Raw genomic sequence first — 24,723 nt, forward strand, 5'->3', positions numbered from 1 at the left:
GGGAGAACATGCACAATTGGTGGCCGACTAAATACTTTTTTGCCCCACTGTATATACATACATATACACGCACATATGTATATATATAATAGATATTTAATCGAATCAAAAACAAATCCCTCACCAACATTTCTTCAAACATTTCAACATCTTTATTAAGCCAAGTATATCATAAATAAAAAAAGTGCTTAGAAAAAAATACAGGTTTAGAATTTTTTTATACAACTATGTACAGACAAAGTTCGCTTTACAGAACAATGTTCATTCAACACGCAGTGAAATAAACAGTCCTACGGCAACACACTGCATTTATTCAGTACTCTGGGGCAGAGACCCCTCCAAACCCGAAACATGTAGATTGTGTCCTTTGCTGCATGCACTGCCGGCTCAGTGCCCTAAAATGGGGTTGCACAGCATGAGTTGGAAACCAAGAGCAAGTTACAATATCCATACGAGCATACCACTTAGAATGAAACAATCTATTGGCCATGCATTCTACGTGGTTTACTACAGTCAGTGCTTGACTTGGGCCAGAACAGGAAAAAAAGAGTTCCAATACCTCAAGCACTGGCTGAACTAGTTATTGTAACAGAGCCCAAACATTATCTTCTCTTGTTTATGTCATGGTGAGCCACTGAGGTAATACACCTGTGAGAGACAGGGGAGAGGATTGGTCACTGTTAGGTAAGTAGAAGAGGGCCACACAGATAAAGATAAAGGACGACAATTTGAGTATAGGCTACGACCAGGTATTTAACTGTAATCTTTATGCCCGTTTAAAATTAGTGGGTGTTCAGTACCAAATATAAACCAGGTTAATATTTGACAACATCACTTTTTTTTTTCATTAGCATTTTGATTATAYATGTATACCAATATACATGAATACATATACAAATTGGGTTGTAAAATGTTAGGGAGGGAGTTGACTTATCAAAGCAGTTTTTATCAGTATCAGTATTAAAGTCTGGATAATCAAGAACAAAACGGCACAAAAACAATAGTGAAAAAAAGTATCCCTGGCAGACTAAAAACATCTTTCATTATTTCTTTCTAGAAGGGTGCAACAAGATGTTTTCACAGTAATTAAATTCTAATTTCAAGTACAGGGGAGAAATTAGTGGAGAACCAGTTTAAAAGGTAGACTCAGCGATATGACGGAGTTGCAGAAAGTAAACAGCATAGTGGGTCAATTTCCAACTAAGAGCGTTGAAGCGCGAGGCTCAACGTCTCCGCTGTTTTCGTGCCCTGGCTACCACGCTGTAACAGCGTGAATCTAACCCGTTACGCACATACGGTGTGTGACTGTGTGAAATCGAAGTCCTGCATCTCGCTCATCTCAATATCTGCGGTGGTGATCGTAGCAACGGCACTTCGCTGAGTTTACCTTTATTAAAACCATAAGTGAAAGTATCTTTTAGTTGAACAGCACCTTCATAKAAGTACAACAAAAGGAACAACAACCTGAACCTGCTCATAAGAGTCTCTGGCCATGTCCAAAATGTCACCCCATTCCCTATTGGCCCTGTTCTAAAGTAGTGCACTATGTATGGAACAGGGTGTCATTTGGGACACATTCTGTTATAACGGTCTCCATAATATCGACATGGGCAATTAAAATATAGCTGCTCTAAAATGTATACTGGAGGTGGCTAGGGTCAACGAAAAAAAATAAAAAAAYACAACAGGCTTTTTTTATTTTATATACAGCAACTCTCACACTTATGGCCATTGAAAATAAGGTGCTAAAATAGTTTGACTAGAGTGTAGCCTTGTATTGTCATAGCTACAGYACAATAACATGGAATTCCTCTTAAAAACAGAGTAATCTGAATGATGACAAACTGAAATTAAGTACATAATCAACCCCATCTCTGGTCTAAGTGATAAGCACCACAACTGTGGAATATTTACCTTYATTTTCAGCAGAGGCCATTGGCAACTGATTCAAGAACGTAGACAAACCAAGCGAGTGGCCCATGAGATGGTGTAATGTCACCAGTGGCCTAAAGTACTGAGGCCTGAACCAACTGGGTTTCTTTGAAGGCCTAGAATAGATGCCTGTAGCGGTAGACATCGAGTTTAGGAAAACCTGCTCTGGGATATCCACAAAATGTCCATCAGTCTGTCTTTAAATTAAAAAGCGTCATATCAGTCCGTCTTTAAATTAAACTATCTACGGAGGAGTGTCCAATTTATCAGTACTTATCGGTAACGCCACCCTTATGACCACATCATTGCATCTCCCAGTCTCCCTCTAAGAATTCAAGTACTCCAACGTGGTGTCTGTTTAGGTTGGTCTTCTAGTTGAGGAAGCGGCGGCAGCGCCTGGTGGCACAGTTGCAACGCAGCTTGCTGCTGTCGTCCTCGATGGGGAACTTGTAGTCGTAGGTGAGCTCCTCGCCGCGGTAGATCTTACGCAKGGCRAAGATGACGATGTGCTTGTGGCTGTCGACGAGGATGACGCGCGAGTAGCAGTTGGGCTCGCATGAGTGGTTGATGAAACGGGCGGCATTGCCGTGCATGGTGGCGTCAACTACATCAAAGTCATCAATGCGGAACATGTAACAGCCGATGCCCTGACAAGGAGATGAAAGGGTTTTAGAAGACAAAGATGAGATAGTACTTTATTAATCCGCCAAAGGGGACTTTTTTTGTGCTAGCTATAAAAAACAATAAATACACAACCAACGAGACACTAAAATCCACACATGAATGCATGTTCAAAATCTAAGTGCTCAGATTCAAATGTATCATCGCAAATGTCAAAATATATTTAGTTATTGAGTGAAATGAGATGCATAGCTGTATTTTCTGAAATGAAATGCATTGCTGTATTTTCTAAAATGAGATGCATTGCTGTATTTTCCTTTGTATTCAACCTAAACAGCACAACCAGTTTCTGTAAACTGCTTATAAGACAGTATTCACTCCGGTGATTTTGTTGACCAACCTTGCTGTCATAGTATTTCTCCCTCTTGTCTGTGAGAACCGCACGGATGACATTGCCTGCGTACTCGATCACCATCTCCCCTGCCTCAATGTTCCTCTTGCAGAACAGACCACGTCCGTGAATTTCAGACCTAGGATAAGGAAAAWAWWWTWTWTTTAAACAGTGAAAGAGAAAAATAGTAAGTATGAAGTATTTTYCCCCCAACAAAACAAAGTAATCATAATAATATTAGAACATTTAAAAATGGTTTCTTAGTGACCTGTAAACCCCCACTGCTTCCTTTGAGGTCTTCTCCAGGTGCCTGAAGCGCATGGCCATGGGAAGCTCTGTGCTGGTGGCTCGTCTATGAGATGGGAACATGGAGAATACTGTAGGTTAGAACTTATTTCTCCCAGAAAAAATACAATTAAATTACAGCATTAGCTCAATGGTAATTGTGGAGTCGTCTAACCTGGTGGATTTCAGTAGGACGTCATCGTCCTCCTCGTCACATGGCGTCGACATGATGTCAGGCAGCTGTCTGTGTTGAGACGCCAAGAAGTTGAACATGTCGAAGGTTGACTTCCTGTGAGGGGACAGAGGCAGAGAGGGAGTTAGTCATAGCTACAGTAATTTAATGTTCTAAATGTAGGGGATGTAGAATTCAGGTTACAAAATAGAAATTCAGATTCAATTACATAAGCTTAAAAATGAAAATCACCTCTACATTCCAATAAGAGATAAAGTTATGGAGATCTTATAGCAAGATGGCTCAGACATCAACATGCCTATTTTAACCACAGACATCAGTGCTTGGTTCTTACCGCGAGTAGACCTCAGCGCGGGCGCAACCGCTGGGGTTGATGGGCAGCTCGTCGTCAGGGGTGTCGGAGCGGTGGAAGCGGAAGCGGTGTTGTTTACAGCTGGCGGCACCCTGCAACTGCTCCAGTAGGAAGATGACAGCGTCGTGGAGCAGGCCCAGAACCCGTGCCCCGATCACCCCGCCCAGGGGCAACGCCTTCAGATGGAACCCTGCTCGGGCCTCCAGGACGCCGTCGATCACCGCTCGCCACGCCACTGAGGGAGCGAGAGGAGAGAAAAAAGGAGGATATGAATARCAAAATAAAATGCTATACTACATCGGGTCGGTTTACTGGACACACATTAAGCCTAGTCCTGGACTTAAAAGCCAGTTCAACAGATTCTGCATAGAAAATGCTTTTACATTCAAATAGGAACAGCTACAGTGGCTTGCGAATGTATTTACCCCCCTTGGAATTTTTCCTATTTTGTTGCCTTACAACCTGGAATTAAAATGTATTTTTTTGGGGGGGKTKKWWYMWTTKRWTTWMMMMAMMWKSCYWMCMMYTTKRARRWKSMMMMWTTTTTGGGGGGGTGAAACAAACAAGAAATAAGACAAAAAACAGAATTTGAGTGTCCATAACTATTCACCCCCCCAATATTTTGTAGAGCCACCTTTTGCAGCAATTACAGCTGCAAGTCTTTTGGGGTATATGTCTCTATAAGCTTGGCACATCTAGCCACKGGCATTTTTGCCCATTCTTCAAGGCAAAACTGCTCCAGCTCTTTYAAGTTGGATGGGTTCCGCTGGTGTACAGCAATCTTTAAGTCATACCACAGATTCTCAAGTGGATTTTTATTTTACCTTTATTTAACTAGGCAAGTCAGTTAAGAACAAATTCGTATTTTCAATGACGTCCTAGGAACACTGCCTGTTCCGACAGATTTGTACCTTSTCAGCTCGGGGATTTGAACTTGCAACCTTTCGGTTACTAGTCAAACGCTCTGACCACTAGGCTACCCTGCCGCCCCTTAGGTCTGTGCTTTGACTAGGACATTACAAGACATTTAAATGTTTCCCTTTAAACCATTCAAGTGTTGCTTTAGCAGTATGCTTAGGGTCATTGTCCTGCTGGAAGGTGAACCTCCGTGCCAGTCTCAAATCTCTGGAAGACAAACAGGTTTCCCTCAAGAATTTCCTTGTATTTAGTGCCATCCTTCAATTCTGACCAGTTTCCCAGTCCCTGCCGATAAACCATCCCCACAGCATGATGCTGCCACCACCATGCTTCACTGTGGGGATGGTGTTCTCGGGGTGATGAGGTGTTGGGTTTGCACCAGATATAGCGTTTTCCTTGATGGCCAAAAATCTCAAATTTAGTCTCAACTGGCCAGAGAACCTTCTTCCATAGGTTTGGGGAGTCTTCCACATGCCTTTTGGAGTTTGCTTATTTTTTTCTTTAAGCAATGTTTTTTTTCTGGACACTTCGGTAAAGCCCAGCTCTGTGGAGTGTACGGCTTAAAGTGGTCCTATGGACAGATACTCCAATCTCCGCTGTGGAGCTTTGCAGCTCCTTCAGGGTTATCTTTGGTCTCTTTGTTGCCTCTCTGATTAATGCCCTCCTTGCCTGGTCTGTGAGTTTTGGTGCGCGGCCTTCTCTTGGCAGGTGTGTTGTGGTGCCATATTCTTTCCATTTTTTAATAATGGATTCAATGGTGCTCCGTGGGATGTTCTAAGTTTTGGATATTTTTTTTTATAACCCAACCCTGNGTAAAGCCCAGCTCTGTGGAGTGTACGGCTTAAAGTGGTCCTATGGACAGATACTCCAATCTCCGCTGTGGAGCTTTGCAGCTCCTTCAGGGTTATCTTTGGTSTCTTTGTTGCCTCTCTGATTAATGCCCTCCTTGCCTGGTCYGTGAGTTTTGGTGCGCGGCCTTCTCTTGGCAGGTGTGTTGTGGTGCCATATTCTTTCCATTTTTTAATAATGGATTYAATGGTGCTCCGTGGGATGTTCWAAGTTTTGGATATTTTTTTTTATAACCCAACCCTGGTCTGTACTTCTCCACAACTCTGTCCCTGACCTGTTTGGAGAGCTCCTTGGTCTTCATGGTGCCGCCTGCTTGGTGGTGTTGCAGACTCTGGGGCCTTTCAGAACAGGTGTATATATACACTGAGATCATGTGACACTTAAAGTACACCTGTGTGCAATCTAACTAATTGGTGACTTCTGAAAGTAATTGGTTGCACCAGATCTTATTTAAGGGCTTAATAGCAAAGGGGTGAATACATATGCACGCACCACTTTTCCGTTAACTTCTTATGGCTGCAGGGGCAGTATTGAGTAGCTTAGATGAAAGGTGCACAGAGGTGCCCAGAGTAAACGGCCTGCTCCTCAGWCATAGTTGCTAATATATGCATAGTATTATTAGTATTGGAWAGAAAACACTCTGAAGTTTCTAAAACTGTTTGAATTATGTCTGTGAGTATAACAGAACTCATATGGCAGGCAAAAACCTGAGAAAAAATCCAAACGGGAAGTGGGAATTCTGAGGCTGGTCGATTTTCTACCAAGATCCTATTGAAATCACAGCGAGATATGGATGAGTTTGCACTTCCTACGGCTTCCACTAGAAGTCAACAGTCTGTAGAACCTTGTCTGATGCCTCTACTGTGAAGGGGGGCCGAATGAGTCACAGCCATGACCTGACCATGCACGTTCACATGAGAGGGAGCTCTGTTCCATCGCTCATCTGAAGTCAATGTAATTCTCCGGTTGGTTCGTTATTCAAGATTTATGTTAAAAACATTCTAAAGATTGATTCAAACATGGTTTGACATGTTTCTACGGACTGTTACGGAACTTTTGGACATTTCGTCAGCTTTTAGTGAACGCGCTTCCTGACGTTGGATTTGTACACCAAACAGGCTAACGAAAATAGCTATTTGGTCCTGTGAGTCCTGGGAGTGCATTCCGACAAAGCTCAGCAAAGGTAAGTGAAGATTTATAATGCTTTTTATGAGTTTTGTTGACTGCACAATTTGGCGGGTAACTGTATAGCTTCCTTTTGTGGGCTGAACGCTGTTTTCAGATTATTGAATATTGTGTTTGCCGTAAAGCTTTTGAAATCTGACACAGCGGTTGCCTTAAGAACAAGTGTATCTTTAATTCTATGTAAAACATGTATCTTTCAAAAGCTTTAATGATGAGTATTTCAGTTATTTGACGTGGCTCTCTGCAATTTCTCCGGATATTTTGGAGGCATTTCTGAACATGGGGCTAATGTAAACTGAGSWTTTTGGATATAAATATGAACTTAATCGAACAAGACATATATGTATTGTGTAACATGAAGTCCTATGAGTGTCATCTGATGATCATCAAAGGTTAGTGATTMATTTTATCTCTATTTGTGCTTTTTGTGACTCCTCTCTTTGGCTGGAAAAATGGCTGGTGGTTGGTGGTGACCTACCATAATCATTTGTGGTGCTTTCGCTGAAAAGCCYATTTKAAATCGGACACTTGTGGGATTAACAACAAGATTACMTTTAAAATGGTATAAGACACATGTGTGTTTGAGGAATTTTAATTATGAGATTTCTGTTGTTTGAATTTGGCGCMGTGCACTTTCACTGGCTGTTGTCATATCATCCCGTTAACGGGATTGTAGCCATAAGAAGTTAATTTTATATGAATGTTTTGAAAGAAGTAATTATTTTCATTTCACTTCACCAATTTGGACTATTTTGTGTATGTCCATTACATGAAATCCAAATAAAAATCGATTTAAATTACAGGTTGTAATGCAAACAAAATAGGAAAACCGCAAAGGGGGATTAATACTTTTGCAAGGCACTGTATAGCTTTTCTGTAGTTAGGCTGAGATTCTTACCCTCTATGTTGTCTGCCTGTACATGGAAGCCGTCGTCGCTGGTGATCTCAAAGCGCAGGTGGGGCTGGTTCCTGTGGGCAAACCTGGTCTTGTCCTGTTTAGGTGGCAACGTGTCCTCGTCAGAGCTGAAACCTGAGAGGTTCGAAGTGTGTTAAGATAGGAAGGTTAATATTTTTTTTTAAATCATAAATGAGAAATATTTATTAACATTCAGAATAAAATTTCAGATATTGGTTTGGTATGTTTTTGTTTGTTTTAAGAGTAAAACCGYTCAATGCTGAATGTATACAATGTTGCCCACCTGAGTAGGGGCCCCAGTCAGAGAGATCTCCATGGCGGGCACTGACCCAGACGTGGGTTTTCCCATGGATGTTACTGCTACTCTGAGTGGTGCTGCTGCTGGGTGGACGTAGAGTGCGGTTGGGCTGACGTGSCATCTGAGGTATGGGAGGTGGTCTATAAGACCGGACACACAGACATGGTGTTATATTAATTAAGAATTTAGATATCCCTATTCCACTGAAGGCTTCTAAGGGAAGACCCCCATGAAAAGGACAAAAATGAATGGGATCTTATTGGCATTGGGCCAACCATACACACAATCGTAAATACCACTCAATTGGGTGGCTGTTGGCCAAAAATATATTGCAAGTGGAACATATCAAATGCCGGGTGTTATAAACCAAAAATCCAAAAGGTGGTTTAGCGCCACCTGAAAGTCAGGTCTCAAGGGTGAAATCTTAAAAWTTTTACAAAATATTAAAACCTTGTAAAAAAAGTGTTTAGATTTTTGTCATTTATACATATATAGGAACCATATGGACATAGATTTGTCTTATTTTATGTGAGTTGTCATAAGGCCTATGTTTTGTCCATTTGCCAAATCCGATCATAGGAAGTTGTGTTCTGAACCCAAAAGTCACAGAACCATATCCAAATGGCATATATAGGTATTGAAAGTACTAAATCTGKATGTTATGTCCATTTGCCATATATGATCATGGGAAGTCGGCTTCTGAACCCAAAAGTCAGTGAACCATGTACAAATGGCATATATAATGTCGAGATGGCCTATATACTGACCAAATGATATATCACTATGTTAAGCCTTGAATCAACCTAGAAGGTATATTTGTCATGTTTGATTAAAGGAAGTCAGAATTTCTCGTTGGTGTTGATTCAACATCCAAATGGATATACATTGACAACGGACACTGTCAACTTGCAGAAGAGCATGTTCACACTGACAATATAGCATGTGTAATGGACACTATCCAATAGCAATATATTGGCAATGGACACTGTCCAACTGCAGTATAACATGTTAAGATTGGCAATGTACTAAGTGCACTGGATACTGTCCATTAGCAATACATTACAATGGGCATTGACCATCATGAATTGAACATGCTCTAATATATTGCTGAAATGCCCAATTGTCTGGTTCGCTGAACTCGGGATGGCCGAGCAGTGATAGTGGTTGCTCTCCATCGCTCGTTGGTGTTGTTTTCAGCCTGTCCATTTGGTGATGGTAAATCACTGTTTAAACTTATTGGAAATAGACACTGCCCCTATGACCCAAATGTAAGGCACTTCCGGTTGTCACAGGAAGCTGAGAGTAATTGCTCATTGGGACACCCTTATACAGAATCCTGAGTGTCAAGTCTTTACATTAAGAACTGACTGATTTACAGAGGGTTGAATGCAGTGTTTTTCACTAACTGCAGGGAGTGAAATCAAAATCAACACAGGTAATCCTTAGAGTGGCCTGATGGGTTGTCATTGAAGACAGTTTGATATGGCAACCATAATCCACATGGGCATCAGGTTGAAGTTAGGGCAGCAGGCAATGTATTGCTATGGGGAGAGATATCAAGGTCAACTGAAATACCCCCTGTTTTCACTGTTAAGGGTTAATTCCACATGGTCAAGGTTAGGCTTGCACAGATTGGGAGGACCTTAGGAACATTCCTGTGGTTGAATTGTATTTCCAGTCTCAAAGGTTCTGCCACTGTAACCCAAAAGCACCTCAAATTTAGGTTAGGCTTCATTTTGGGCCTACTTYTTTTTTGCACGGCCACGGAGGTCAGACCGAGTGAGCTACGGTCAAGTGGAGCACCTCGTTGAACTCGGCACGGCCTAGAGACTATGGTGATGCCATATGTTTCCCTTTCTGTGATGATTTCAGCCTGCCCATTTGTTGATTTCAGCCCTATTTGATGGTAAAATGAATACTTCCCYTTTTATTCAATATTTTCATGTTGATATCTGTAGAGGTACAGGTGACCCTGCACATGTGGCAAAGAAATTTAGAAAATTGCCTGCACAGAAGTAAAGTTAGAGAATAACCTGTAAACCCATGTTATCCTTAGGGAGAAACTTGGATGTGTCAAACTACATGAACCGGCGAGCGCAGCTAGAACAACTCTGTGGCTTATCCACCCCAACAACCCACCCGATGACCCCAGTCAAAAACAGCGTGTGTGTGATCCAGAGGCCGTAATGTCAAAAGCATGTCTAAATAACTACTGGTCAGGCTTCATTTCGGGCCTACTATTTGCACGGTCGCTGCGGTCAGGCCGAGCGAGCTACGGTCACAAGTGGGGCACCTCGTTGAACTCGGCACGGCCTAGAGACTACGGTGATGCCATTTACCAACACTTTCAGTGTTGATTTCAGCCTGTCCATTTGGTGATGGTTCATAACGGTTTAAACTTATTGGAAATGGACAAAAGTCAGCCATCCATCAGTCAATAAGATATCATACTGACACCAAAATGATACATACTTGACACCAAACMCACTTTGTCCAACTCGTTTAGAAGCCAACTATCGCATATTTCAGATCCGGCCCAAAATTCACAGCGCCTTCTGTTAAAACCATAAAAAAAACGTAAAACACGTAGTTACGTTCTAGCTGCGGGTCATTAGGAGCCCGAACAGCGACCTTAATTAGTGCTGAAAATGCAATTTTTTCTGCCGTTGCTACGGAGTTCCTGAAAGAGCTATCGGACAGAAACCTGTAGTGTCCGTCTATGGGCCGAGGCGGTTTTGATGCACCTAATCTTGTGATTCTGGGACTTGAAATGTTGTCATTTTCGCAACGTTAAATTAATTGAAGATATTGCAAATGGACAAGGCTGTTTCTCGGCCTGAGAACCTTCTAGAGCCACAACTCACCGTGCACTACCGACTTAAGCTCTAGAACAGGTTTATAAAGTTGAAGAGCTTTAGGTCTGACGATTCTGAGGTTCTAACGCCAGTAACTATTGCAGGCTCTGTGTGTCTAAGCGCCACACTGTGCCACTCCATCTTGGCTGTGTGTGTGAGTACAGAAAGTCACAGAAATCACGTAGAGCTCCGATACCCGCCTTAACACGCCTCAACTGGATCTATAACTACATTTAAAAAATAATTTAAACACGTTTTAGCATCATGAAATGGATGTTGTATGATAAACTATGATAGATAAATGTGTCTGGTTGTATTTTTCCTTACACTATTATCATTTYTGACCTTTAGTCCCACAAAATGTGCATTAAGGGACTGTCCATTTTCCCTATGAAAATCCTCATCAATCAAAAGGAAGCTGCCACACACCCCTTTTCCTTATGTAGGAAAGGGGTGTTCATCTGGGTTGTCATTCCAAAAAAGAAAATGTGAAGGAGGACTGACTGAGGTCGAAAGGCATTCGTTTATAAAAAAATAAAAACCCCACAGTATTCAGACCCCTTGACTTTACACATTTTGTTACTTTACAGCTTTATTCTAAAATGGATTAAATAAATAAAAATCTCAGCAATCTACACACAATACCCCCTAACGACAAAGCAAAAACAGACAGATATTTTCGCAAATTTCTTACAAATAAATATCACATTTACATAAGTATTCAGACCCTTTACTTAGTACTTTGTTGAAGCACCTTTGGCAGCGATTACAACCTTGAGTCTTCTTGGGTAGGAAGCTACAAGCTATTTGGGGAGTCTCTCCCATTCTTCTCTGCAGATCCTTTCAAGCTGTCAGTTTGGATGGGGGAGCGTCGCTGCACAGATATTTTCAGGTCTCTCCAGAGATGTTCGATCGGGTTCAAGTCCGGGCTCTGGCTTGTCCACAAGTACATTGAGACTTGTCCCGAAGCCACTCCTGCGTTGTCTTGGCTGTGTGCTTAGGGTCGTTGTCCTGTTGGAAGGTGAACCTTCGCGCCAGGTCTGAGGTCCTGAGTGCTCTGGAGCAGGTTTCCATCAAGGATCTCTGTACTTTGCTCCGTTTTTTTCCTCCCCTAAATCCTGACTAGTCTCCCAGTCCCTGCTACAGAAAAACATCCCCACAGCATTATGCTGCCTCCACCATGCCAGGCTTCCTCCAGACATGATGCTTGGCATTCAGGCTAAACGTCTTGGTTTCACCAGACCAGAGAATCTTGTTTCTCATGGTCTGAGAGTCTTTAGGTGCCTTTTGGAAAACTCCAAGCAGGCTACCATGTGCCTTTTATTGGCTTATGTCTGGCCACTCTACTATAAAAGGCCTTATTGGTGGAGTGYTGCAGAGTTAGTTGTCCTTCTGGAAGGTTCTCCCATCTCCACAGACTTTGGAGCTCTGTCAGAGTGACCATCGGGTTCTTGGTCACCTTCCTGACCAAGGCCTTTCTCTCCCGATTGCTCAGTTTGGCCAGCTCTAGGAAGAGTCTTGGTGGCTCCAAACTTCTTCCATTTAAGAATGGAGGCCACTGTGTTCTTGGGGACCTTCAATGCTGCAGAGATGTTTTGGTACCCTTCCCCAGAACTGTGCTTTGACACGATCCTGTCTCGGGGCTCTAACGGACAATTCCTTCAACCTTATGGCTTTGTTTCTGTTCTGACATGCACTGTCAACTGTGGGACCTTATAGACAGGTGTATGCCTTTCCAAATCATGTCAAATCAATAGAATTTAACACAGGTAGACTCCAATCAAGTTGTAGAAACATCGTAAAAACCTCTTAACTTCTCTAAGGTAGGGGGCAGCATTCGGAATTTTGGATGAAAAGCATGCCCAAATTAAACTGCCAGCTACTCATCCCCAGAAGATAAGATATGTAGCTTTGGATAGAAAACACTCTGAAGTTTCTAAAACTGTTTGAATCATGTCTGTGAGTATAACAGAACTTATTTAGCAGGCGAAACCCCGAGGACAAACCATTCAGATTTTTTGTTGTTGTTGTCACTCTTTTCAATGGGTTTTCATATGGAATCTAGATTTTCTAAGGGACCTTCTTGCAGTTCTTACCTATTCCACTGGATGTCAACAGTCTTTAGAAATTGGTTGAGGTTTTACCCTTTGTGTAATGAAGAAGTACGGCCATCTTGAACGAGGGTCACTTGAAGTGTCCTGTTAGTTAGAGGCGCGTGACCAGAAAGCTAGCTACAGTTTGTTTTAATCCTGTATTGAACACAGATCATCCCGTCTTCAATTTTATCGATTATTTACGAAAAAAAATACCTAAAGTTGTATTACAAAAGTAGTTTGAAATGTTTTGGTAAAGTTTACAGGTAACCTTTGAGATATCTTGTAGCCACGTTGAGCAAGTTGGAACCGGTGTTTTTCTGGATCAAACGCGCCAAATAAATTGACATTTTGGATATATATCGACGGAATTAATCGAACAAAAGGACCATTTGTGATGTTTATGGGACATATTGGAGTGCCAACAACAGAGGCTCGTCAAAGGTAAAGCATGAATTATATTTTTGTTTCTGCGTTTTGTGTCGCGCCTGCAGGGTTGAAATATGCTTCTCTCTTTGTTTACTATGGTGCTATTCTCAGATAATAGCATCATTTGCTTTCACCGAAAAGCCTATGTGAATTTTTACATGTTGGCTGGATTCACATCCAGTGTAGCTTTAAATTTGGTATCTTTCATGTGTGATTTAATGAAAGTTAGATTTTGAGTAATTTATTTGAATTTGGCGCGCTGCATTTTCTCTGGCTTTTGGCCAAGTGAGACAGTAGCGTCCCGCCTAAACTCAGATTTTTGGATATAAATATGAACTTTACCGAACAAAACATACATGTATTGTGTAACATGAAGTCCTATGAGTGTCATCTGATGAAGATCATCAAAGGTTAGTGATTAATTTTAACTCTATTTCTGCTTTTTGTTACTCTTCTCTTTGGCTGGAAAAATGGCTGTCTTTTTCTGTGATTTGGCTCTGACCTAACATAATCGTTTGGTGTGCTTTCATCRTAAAACCTTTTTGAAATCGGACACTGTGGCTGGATTTACAAAAAGTGTATCTTTAAAATGGTGTAAAATACTTGTATGTTTGAGGAATATAAATTATGGGATTTCTGTTGTTTTGAATTTGGCGCCCTGCAGTGTCACAGGCTGTTGAGGATTTAGAGAAGTTAAGGATTTTTGCCTAAAATGACATACCCAAATCTAACTGCCTGTAGCTCAGGACCTGAAGCAAGGATATGCATATTCTTGAYACCATTTGAAAGGAAACACTTTGACATTTGTGGAAATGTTAAATTAATGTAGGAGAATAACACCTTAGATCTGGTAAAAGATAATACAAAGAAAATACATGCGTTTTTTGTATATATTTTTTGTACCATCATCTTTGAAATGCAAGAGAAAGGCCATAATGTATTATTCCAGCCCAGGCACAATTTAGATTTTGGCAACTAGATGGCAGCGGTGTATGTGCAAAGTTTTAGACTRCGCCAATGAACCATTACATTTATTTCCAAATTTTGTATTAAGACTGCCCAAATGTGCCTAATTGGTTTATTAATACATTTAAGTTCATAACTGTGCACTCTAAAACAATAGCATGGCATTATTTCACTGTAATAGCTACTGCAATTGGACAGTGCAGTTAGATGAACAAGAATTTAAGCTTTCTGACAATATCAGATATGTGTATGTCCTGGGAAATGTTATTTTTACTTACAACCTCATTCTAATCACATTAGCCTACGTTAGCTCAACCATCTTGCGGGGGACCCACCGATCCTGTAGAAGTTAAGGATGATCAATGGAAACAGGATGCACCTGAGCTCAATTTCCAATGTCATAGCAAAGTGTCTGAATACTTATGTAAATAAGGTATCAGTTCTTTATTTTTAATACATTTGTTAAAACAAAAAAACTGTTTTCGCTTTGTCATTATGGGGTAGTGTGTGTAGATTGATGAAACATTTTTATTTAATACATTTTAGAATAAGGCTGTAACGTAACAAAATGTGGRAAAAAGGGGTCTGAATACTTGCCGGAATGCACTGTATGTACAGAGCCCCTTATGGGTTATGGTGGAGAGRGRRAAAAAMAGCCAGGCTAATCAGTTCCTTCAGTTTTTTCATTAGTTCCCTCAATATAAAAAGTAGATCACTCAATTGTATTAATCCACTGCTTCAATTTGTTCCCTCAATCATGTTGGGGCGGCAGCGTAGCCTAGTTTTTAGAGCGTTGGACTAGTAACTGAAAGGTTGCAAGATCGAATCACCGAGCTGACAAGGTACATATGTCGTTCTGCCCCTGAACAAGGCACTGTTTCCTAGGCCGTCATTGAAAATRAGATTTTGTTCCTAACTGACTTGCCTAGTTAAATAAAGGTAAAATAAAATAAAACTAATAGTCCTCAGAATCGTCATTCTGTCTCTCTGCAACCATTTCCCAGAATTTCAGAAGCATGCTGCTGCGTGTGCGACTTAGCCAACCATGATGGTTTAAAGAGGCTCTGGCTCTATGTTCATAACAAAAAAACTGACCGCTATTCGCTTTGTTGCGATGACACTACGTTCACCTGGATATTAGCTAATTACCAGGCTAGGATAGGTAGCTAACGAACTCCCCTGGAGTATAGACAGGCTATAGAACAGCTAAGATCATGGAGCTGCCTCCGATGAGTCACATGTTAAGTCAAAAACACATCCAGGAACTTGGCTGGTGCCATGTTATAGTGGATGTATAGCCCAAACTATATGCAGGAAGCCGGGTAAAAAACAGGGTCGCAGGGATGAGAGGCGCTCAAAACGGACAACTGTTCATGTTGTCCAAGTGTATGAATAGGAGTTTGCATTATAAACATGCATCATTCAATTATGACTGCTTGCGAGGCTTCTGGCTTTTCAGGCTATTGAACTTACTTAGCCCAATTAAAGGGGTTTTAAACGCTATTATTTGCCCTTATAGGCATATGAAAACACTGAAACTAAGCTATTGAATGGTCAGTGATCATCACCATTTGAAGCATGTAATTAACTAAATACTTACAATAAGGCTGCAATATGTTATCGGCCAAGTGGGAATGGGACCGGGTAGGCCTACATTAGGAATGCCATTCTTGTAAGCCTAGAGATCCGAGGGAACTAATACAATTGAGGGAACTACTTTTTCTATTCAGGGAACAATGTTTTATATGAGGGAATTACTTTTTATATTTGAGGGAATGTAAAAAATAAAAAAATAAAAAAGGGAATGGATTAGCCTTTCTGTTAAAAAATTTCTTCACCATGACCCCTAAGGGGCTCCGTACTTATGCATTCAAAAATGTACCTTGCAGTTCGTATTTCTGGCATCCATCTTGCTATGGTCGTGTTTGAGAAGAAACTAACCTGATCTTCTCAGGTTCTGTTGGTAGGATGACCTTGGGCTCAACTTTCTCCTGGTCCAGATCCAGCACATCTTTCATTGTTGGGGCTTTAGTTCTAACGCCACAATTTCTATATGAGGAAAAAGTGTGACAGTCTTTAAAATCAATCTTTATTATCCCAAAATGTGTAGTGCAGTCAAAGTTACAACATTAAAAGTAAAATAAAAAAATGTAATAATTCCATCATCTCATATTGTACTCTGCCTTACCTGCTGCCATCTAGGTCATCAAGGTCACYAGAGGGTGACTGCGGGAGGAAATCAGTTTTACATTTCTTCTTGCCGGGACGCTCTGCGACAAAGGACACTCTTTTGACACGGACCTGAGACTCGGGTACGGTGGCCGGCTCGTGGCGGAGCATCTGACCAGGTGTGTCTGAAATGTCTAGAGGGGACTGAAGCTTGTTGAGGAACGGGTGGACCTGGATGTGGGATGGGCTCAGCTGGGACGCGCTCACCCTGAGGATATTAGGCCGTATCCGAGAGGGCTCGCGATGAGTAGCCATGGCTCTGTCTAAGATAGCTTGGGCATGGTTGCCTGTCATCACTGGAGAGCTGGGCACAGAGACGCACTTGACCCTCACTTGTTTCGCTCCATGCGTCATGGGCATGGCTCGGACCAGCACTCGCCCATCATGCAAACTCTGTGGGGTCCTGATCAGGAGATTGGTGGTGGTTGCTGGTGTGGTGTTGTTTCTGTTAGAGATGGTAGTTGGTGTGGTGGTGTTTCTGTTACTGGTGATGAGATTTGAACTATGGAAGATGGCTGTCCGTGGCGAGGGTGTAGATGTAGCGGGTACGACCACCATCTGGGGAATCGCGCGGGGCAGTGCACCACTGTTGTGGATAATCTTGGCTATCTGGCTGATGCGGCTGTAGGAAGGGGAGCTGGTGCTGACAGTCTGGAAGGTGTTAGTCTTTGGATCTTTCATCAGAATCTGACCTTGACGGTTGACTAGCAGAACCTGTGGAGACATGGGTGAGTTGGAGGCAGACTGAATAGTGGCAKTCAGCTGCTGCTGAGCTGCTTGTCTTGGTGTGGCAAGGCGGATAGCGATAGCTCTCCCCGTAGTGGCCCCTGTCTGTAAGGCTATAGAGTTCATGCMATTCATTACAAATGGGGTCGGGGAGGCGGTGGAGGTGACTGTCCTTGGAATGGTTCGAACAGCGATGGGTGGCGAAGAGAAGGCTACATTCAGAGGCAGAGCAGGTCCAGAGGGTAGGGACACCCTGATGATTTTTCTCTGCGTTGGTGTGGGTTTACGTGGAATAGTTTTCATGTTCACAGGACGAGGGCGTTCCATGATGGTTTTCACGGGAATTGATTTGGGGTTGGGTTTGGGTTCCGGCTCAAAGTCTGGGTCTCCCATCTCGTCGTCCACTCCAATGAGAGAATCTGTAGAGGAGCCAGAGCTGTCGCTATCATCAAGCACTACTTTTTTAGCCAGGTACTCTCTGATGCTGTCGTCATCCGAAGCAAAATGGCCACTGCTGGGGTCCAGAAGAACCTCTTTCTGGGAYTCCATTTGCTCAGACTCCATCAGAACCTCCTCTTCAATAGACATGTCATTATTTGGGTCACAGGTTTCAAACACGGGTTGACTGTCAGCCCCCTGATCTTCCCCATTCTTCCCCTCTTCCTGAGTTTCTTCCTCATCGCAGGTAGAATCACTTGAGTCACTCTCAGAGCCGTTATCCGCTCCGTCAAGCTGGGAGATGGACTGAGACGTAGGAGCTGGTGGGGGGAGAGGGAGACTTGCCTGCCCTGAGTCCTTTGAGACTTTGCACACCAGCAACGTACGAGATAACTTCAAGTAGTGATCCATGTCTTCRTCTGAGGAACTGTTCTCCAGGACCTCTTTAGTGGCCATTACTTTGGTGAATACTGGAGCCATGTTGGCATCCATGTTGTCCCCACCCCGAGTCTGGCTCTGGGTCTCCTCCTCTAATGCCTCCTCCACCTCCTCCATATCGCCTCCACCTGTCTGGGAACCTCCACAGTGAAGCGCCACAGTCTCATTCAGCAAGGCCTCGTCAAACTCCAGCTTGGCGTTTAGCACAGAGGCCACCGCCACGTCTGCGTACGCCACGTCGAAGGGCGCGAAGGGCAAGTCCTGATCCGACGTCAGGGGGCCGACGTCTGTGTCTTCCTCCATATTATTTGCTGTCAATGTGATCCCGTTTGAGGGCACCACCACTGCCACCTCTGGCTCGGATGACGCTAAGAAGTCTTGTGGCACCTCAGTGGACACTGGAGTTGTGATTTTGAATGAGTGCCTGATCCTGGAGGAGTGGCGGAGGGCCAGAGGGAGGTTGGAGGGTGGGCTGCCGATGGCGCCAGGCCGCAGAGATAGAGGGGAGGTAACACTGGAGGGGGACAAGAGAGGGGAGCGCCAGCTGGAGGAGCCAGCGCGAGGTTGTACTCTCTGAGGGGAATTCAGGAGGTTTTCGCTGGTTCTGGGAGGGGAGCTGAAGGGTAGGAACCTGGGGTGGAGGGTGCCCCCTGAACGGAGCATCATTGGTCCCGCGGGGCTATCGGTGGGGGAAGAGGAGTCCCCGGAGTGGCGGCCCCGAGACAGGCGACGCGGCTGGCAGGCATCGCCCAGATCCCTGAGAGTCAGGATGTGGTGGGATTTGGTCATGGCACTCCCTAGAGATTAAAGGATCACCAGATAGTGTCATGACGGAACAGAGTGATATTAACATTTTACGTTGATGTCGTTTAGCAGACGCTCTTATCCTAAGCGACTTACAGTCAGTGCTTTAAATTTAAGGGAACTAGGTAAGACAACATATCACTCAATGTAAGTAAAAACGTTACTCAAATAAGCAGAGATATCTCACTGTTAACTGACACTAGATATTAAACTGGTATCGATATCTAACTCAATGTCAATGTTACCTGGAGAGGGAAGAGGTCGAGATGTTCCTCCTGCTGGTCTCCTGGTTTGTGAGTAACTAGGGGTTTTGGCCCCAGGCTCCTGTTTCAGSGGGGATGAAGTGGTGCTGGGAGATACCTGAATGGGCAGAGGACTCATCCCAGCCTCTGGAATTTCCATKTCTGGTCAAGGAATAAGAAAGGAACATTATTTACTTTGAAGACTCAGAATTAGTAGATTCTAGTAAATTGTACAATTCCAATGTAGTTAATTATGTTGTTATACTTATCCCTCTTAATTATTTCAATTGAAAAGAAGAAACAAATATAACATATGGGRCATCAAGGTTATCCATTGAAGTGCCCACCCTACTACCAGATAGGGGCAGGTTAGGTGGGTTTGCTGACCTTTGTAGAAGCTGTGRGCTATGGTTCGGTTCTCCTCCTGCTCCCACCAATGTGGTTCCCCTGGCTTCTCCGGGAGTGGAGAGTACACCTCCGTCACATTACAGGTGTACTTACAGCGCCGCCGAGGGTCCACTGTGCTCCAGTACAGCCGAGAGCACCTGGACGGAGGAAAACAGGGAGGGAGGAGAATGACAAAAGGTGAGTAAAGTAAAAGATACACAACCCAATATAATTTCAAAACGAACTCCAGGGAAGTTCTCCTACAAAATAACTGCAGTTTTACACTGCCAATCTTATAATAACAATACAATGACAACCCTGACCACATTATTCACAAATCGAATAATCAAAACAAGAAGAATCTAAATGGATACTGTCGATGTCTGGGTCACAAGAGGATTATTGGTCACTTACTGGTAGCCCACAGGATACAACCTTGCACCATTTGCTGATTGTTCAGTCAGCACACCCAGCCTGTTGATCTGAAGTGAACCTGGATATAGAAGGAAACAGATGGATGGTTTCACAAGTAAAAAGGGGAATGATTGATGGTGTTAAAATACTGTAAATCCCTTACTGGCCAAACTTTTAGTCACACCTTCCAAATCAAAAGGCCCTCGACACAGGGAATAGGGTGCCATTTGGGACAAAGCCTGTGTAATGCACTATTTGACCAGTGCCTGGGGTTTTTGTTAAGCATTTAAACTTGTACCCGTATATGGGTTGAAAATTGCAGATTTGGACACTGATAAGTGCCTAATTTGGAATGCAGTGACTGTACAGTAACATGCTACATGAGAGCTCAGGGTCTCCGCTTYACAGCTCTGTATTTGTTTTGGTTGGTTGAGTGAGGGAAATGCTGTAAATTAAGAGGGCTCGATGTTATTTACTTACCTTTATTTAACTAGGCAAGTCAGTTAAGAACAAATTCTTATTTACAATGACAGCCTAGGAACAGTGGGTTAAACTGCTTTGTTCAGGGGCAGAACGACAGATTTTTACCTTGTCAGCTTGGGGATTCGATCTAGCAACCTTTAGGTTACTGGCCCAACGCTGTAACCACTAGGCTACCTGCCACTCATTTGCAATGAGCTGGAGGCAGTACGCATTCTGAAAACATATTAGGGCTGTCCAACATTTTTTTTAAATATTGGTCGACCAAAAGTAGTCGACCAATCGATTGGTAGAAGTTTTAAAAATGTGTATTTTTTTTATATATAGACACCTATGTGTTTTAATAAAATCAATATGTACTGAGCTTGTCTGATACTTTAAAAAACACTGTTTTATTAAATAATTAAGACACAAAAATTACTCAAGGGAGCCAGAGATCAAGATAACCTAATCAGAAGGGGGRAAAAACTTTGATCTTCCGCCTCCCGCTGCTGGCCTTCGCAGATTCTGCCATTTCGTTCTTGAAGTTGCCGGTAATAGGCTACACCAAGGGTAGGCAACCTTTTTCATTTCGAGTGGCAATTTATCTTACCATTTCTAACAATCTGAGTGCCAGTTATGATTTTCATATGCACATTTTCGTGGAACAGTTTCATTTAATTTATAATAGTCTTTGTATCTCAAAATCATCATTGTCATGTGGTTCTAAATCTAAATGAAGATGATGCAAATCTAAAAAGTAACTTCTATTGCTAACCATGTAAAAATAGCCTACATAAAGCCAACAAATAAAAACATTGCAGCCTGCAGGTAGAAAATATCGTATAAACCACATTGCAGACAGGACATGCCTAGCCAAAGAACTTGAAACATTGTATCAACTATCAATTTTGTCCTGCCGAAGCTCGCGCTAGCAAACTTGCAACATCGTAAAAAATATTCTGGGCCCTAGAGTTTCCAGTGTCAGTGAGTTGAGTACAGACTAGAGGTCGACCGATTAATCGGCATGGCCGATTAATTAGGGCCAATTTCAAATTTTCATAACAAATCGGTAATCGGCATTTTTGGACGCCGATTATGGCCGATTACATTGCACTCAACGAGGAGACWGCGTGACAGGCTGACCACCTGTTACGCGAGTGCAGCAAGGAGCCAAGGTAAGTTGCTAGCTAGCATTAAACTTAACTTATAAAAACACAATCATTCTTAACATAATCACTAGTTAACTACACATGGTTGATGATATTACTAGCTTGTCCTGCGTGTTATATAATCAATGCGGTGCCTGTTAATTTATCATCGAATCACAACCTACTTTTCCAAATGGGTGATGATTTAACATGCGCAAAAAAAGCACTGTCGTTGCACCAATGTGTACGTAACCATAAACATCAATGCCTTTCTTAAAATCAATACACAACTATATATYTTTAAACCTAAATTTAGTTAAAATACATTTATACTAGCAGGCTATATTAACTAGGGAAATTGTGTCACTTCTCTTGCGTTCTGTGCAAGCAGAGTCACGGTATATGCAGCAGTTTGGGCCGTCTGGCTTGTTGTGAACTGTGTGAAGACCATTTCTTCCTAACAAAGACCGTAATTAATTTGGCAGAATTTTACATAATTATGACATAACATTGAAGGTTGTGCAATGTAACAGCAATATTCAGACTTAGTGATGCCACCTGTTAGATAAAATACGGAACCGTTCCGTATTTTACTGAAAGAATAAACGTTTTGTAATTGGTATCGGTGTTGAAAAATCATAATTGGTCGACAGACACAGCTAGTACAGAGACAGCTGTAGGCTATTTGTGCAAGGGATAAGAAGTAATCAGGTATTTTATGATGTTTCAACAATCTTCTACCGCACGGCAAGTGGTAGYGGAACGCCAAGTCTAGGTCCAAAAAGTTTCTTAACAGCTTCTACCCCCAAGCCATAGGACTCCTGAACAGCTAATCAAAGGGCTCTTTTACGCTGCTGCAACTCTGTTTATAATCTATGCATAGTCACTTTAACTCTACATACATGTACATATTACCTCAATAACCTCGACTAACCGGTGCCCCCTGCACATTGATTCTGTACCGGTACCCCCTGCATATAGCTTCTCTTCTTATTTTACTGCTGCTGTTTAATTATTAAACTTTACATTTTCTATTTAACACATTTATTTATTTAACTTCTTAAAGCATTGTTGGTTGAGGGATTGTAAGTAAGCATTTCTCTAAGGTCTACTACACCTGTTGTATTCAGGGCACATGTGACATAGAATTTGATTTGAAATAGTTGATCAACATCTTAAGCTAAACTTTCTGATCTGTTGCATCAAACTCCTTGCTTTTGAATATTTATTTTTTATGTAACCTAAGCCTACTGGTTGAATGAATTTAAAATCAAATCAATGTGGGATCTATCGTCCCACGACTGTCCCAGAGTTTGCTTGGAATAAGCTATTTCTTTGTCGACAAGTTGCTCAATACAATATGTTAAGTTTCCTACTATTTTGGATAGTAGAGTGACATGCACTGAGTGTACAAAACATGAAGAACATTTACCTAATATTGAGTTGCAGGGCTGTGTTCCAAACAAAACAACTATAAGTGTGCTTGCTCGAGTTCATYAACGGCACAGCTAGGAGAGCTCAAAAAAGCACCTTACAGTTGGAGACTCTTCTTTGAGTCATAAAAGTGCATTGAATTTACTTACTGTGCATACKTTGGAGAGCTGTGTGGCCACTTGGATACACCAGTTTGACCTCTCAAACCTTCGGCATTTTTTTWTTTATGATGCACCTACMCCAAATTTTCCGATAATATTGTTACTGAATGTATCCAGAGTATTTTCAGATTTCATTTCAACAAATGCATTGGAAKGTACAGTAAATGTAAACTGTACATAAAATCTGTGTAATGTTTAGACTCAGTCTTGTGTCAGGTGAACTGYTGTGTCCTCATCATTTTCCCRCAATCTCCTAACTGTTCCCTTTTAATTGCTACCATGGGTATGCATTTCCACATTTCTTCTGTAAAAAACATTTCAATTTAGCCCTATCCATATAGGCTCATTCCCACGAGTGTAAAGGGTTAAAAGCAGTGCACTACATAGGGAATAGGGTGCCATTGGGGATGTACACATACTCACCAATGGTCATATTTATAGACTCTGGCTCCAGGCCAGTCAGAAACTTCCTACGGAGGCTGATCCCTTCGAAGTCCACGTAGACCCGCCGGAGAACTTCAAACCCATTCCCAGACACCATCTGGAGAGGGGAAACGGGAGTGCAAATCCCGAGACATAAGTTTGGATGCCGCTGACAAGTCACAGTGAAAGTGGTGGTGCGCACTGTTGGATAGATGACCGTTTCTGTTTGTGTGCGCCTCAGCCCATTTCTAAAAGTTCACCTTCTCACTGACGAGGTCGCGGTGCCTGGAGCAGAAGACCTTCCTGTCCTCCTGGAAGACACAGTTGCGGGCGCGGGCGCACATGAAATGGTAGTTACTCTGACAGGACGAGAGACAGCAGCCAACCGTCGCCCCCGCCTGGCCACAACGCTCACAGCGCTGTAGGGAAGATATGTACAATGAGTAAGAGAAAAGAAAACAGAATGAGAACGACTAGCAGAAAACTCACTGAACTAAATGGGCATAGCAGACTTGACAAAACAATTCTATCTTTGGAACAATAAAGCTGCTATTATTTTACGGCAATGTTAAAAACAGGAAACTGCACACCTATGCCTGAATACAAAGTCTATTGGGAAAGGATGTACTCCAGCTTTGATATGTGGGAAGTGTCCCAAATACCACCCTATTCCCTACATAGTCCTAGTCCACTATGGGCCCTGGTCAAAAGTAGTGCACTTTATAGGAAACAGGGTGCCATTTGAGGCGCATCTATGGTGATGTTCAATGCATTCTTACCATGTGGCGCCCCCTGGAGACAGCACTGTGTACTTGGAGTAGAGCTCCGTTGTCTTCGTACACCTCAGCGGACCACAGGCAGCAGTTGACGTGGGCCCACTCGTTCTGCCCCAGGAACAGCATCCTGCCTGCGTCCTTCAATAAAAMCGAGGAAATTCAGATTTAGAGTGGACCTGAGACAACTTTCTGGGATGTCTGAATAGCTGCTAATACCATTACTGTGGGTATAATGTTTTACAGAAGTGTTTCACAACTCCGATCCTTGAGTACCCCAAACAGAATACATTTTTGTTTTAGCCGCATAGAAGAACAAACTCAACTAGTCATGTGCYTGTTGATTAGTTCACTAATTGAA

At 42.5% G+C, this 24,723-nt stretch overlaps 1 protein-coding gene across 1 annotated transcript in view; it reads right to left on the reverse strand.

The window, feature by feature from the left end:
- Positions 1–129: 129 nt before the first annotated feature.
- LOC111955007 (histone-lysine N-methyltransferase 2B) overlaps positions 130–24,723 on the reverse strand; it is a 55,628-nt gene continuing 31,034 nt past the window's right edge. The window contains exons 18-32 of the mRNA XM_070436150.1: positions 24,369–24,503; positions 23,850–24,008; positions 23,590–23,707; positions 19,962–20,040; positions 19,548–19,705; positions 19,164–19,322; positions 16,472–18,911; positions 16,225–16,332; positions 7,926–8,080; positions 7,625–7,756; positions 3,757–4,009; positions 3,405–3,518; positions 3,213–3,296; positions 2,954–3,083; positions 130–2,579 (exon numbers count right to left, since the gene is read on the reverse strand). Coding sequence (XP_070292251.1) covers positions 2,304–2,579; positions 2,954–3,083; positions 3,213–3,296; positions 3,405–3,518; positions 3,757–4,009; positions 7,625–7,756; positions 7,926–8,080; positions 16,225–16,332; positions 16,472–18,911; positions 19,164–19,322; positions 19,548–19,705; positions 19,962–20,040; positions 23,590–23,707; positions 23,850–24,008; positions 24,369–24,503 — 4,500 coding nt within the window. The 3' untranslated portion in view covers positions 130–2,303. The remainder of the gene's footprint in view (positions 2,580–2,953; positions 3,084–3,212; positions 3,297–3,404; positions 3,519–3,756; positions 4,010–7,624; positions 7,757–7,925; positions 8,081–16,224; positions 16,333–16,471; positions 18,912–19,163; positions 19,323–19,547; positions 19,706–19,961; positions 20,041–23,589; positions 23,708–23,849; positions 24,009–24,368; positions 24,504–24,723) is intronic.

Source organism: Salvelinus sp. IW2-2015, linkage group LG30 (assembly GCF_002910315.2).
Source record: "Salvelinus sp. IW2-2015 linkage group LG30, ASM291031v2, whole genome shotgun sequence".
NCBI classification, from domain to species: Eukaryota; Metazoa; Chordata; class Actinopteri; order Salmoniformes; family Salmonidae; genus Salvelinus; species Salvelinus sp. IW2-2015.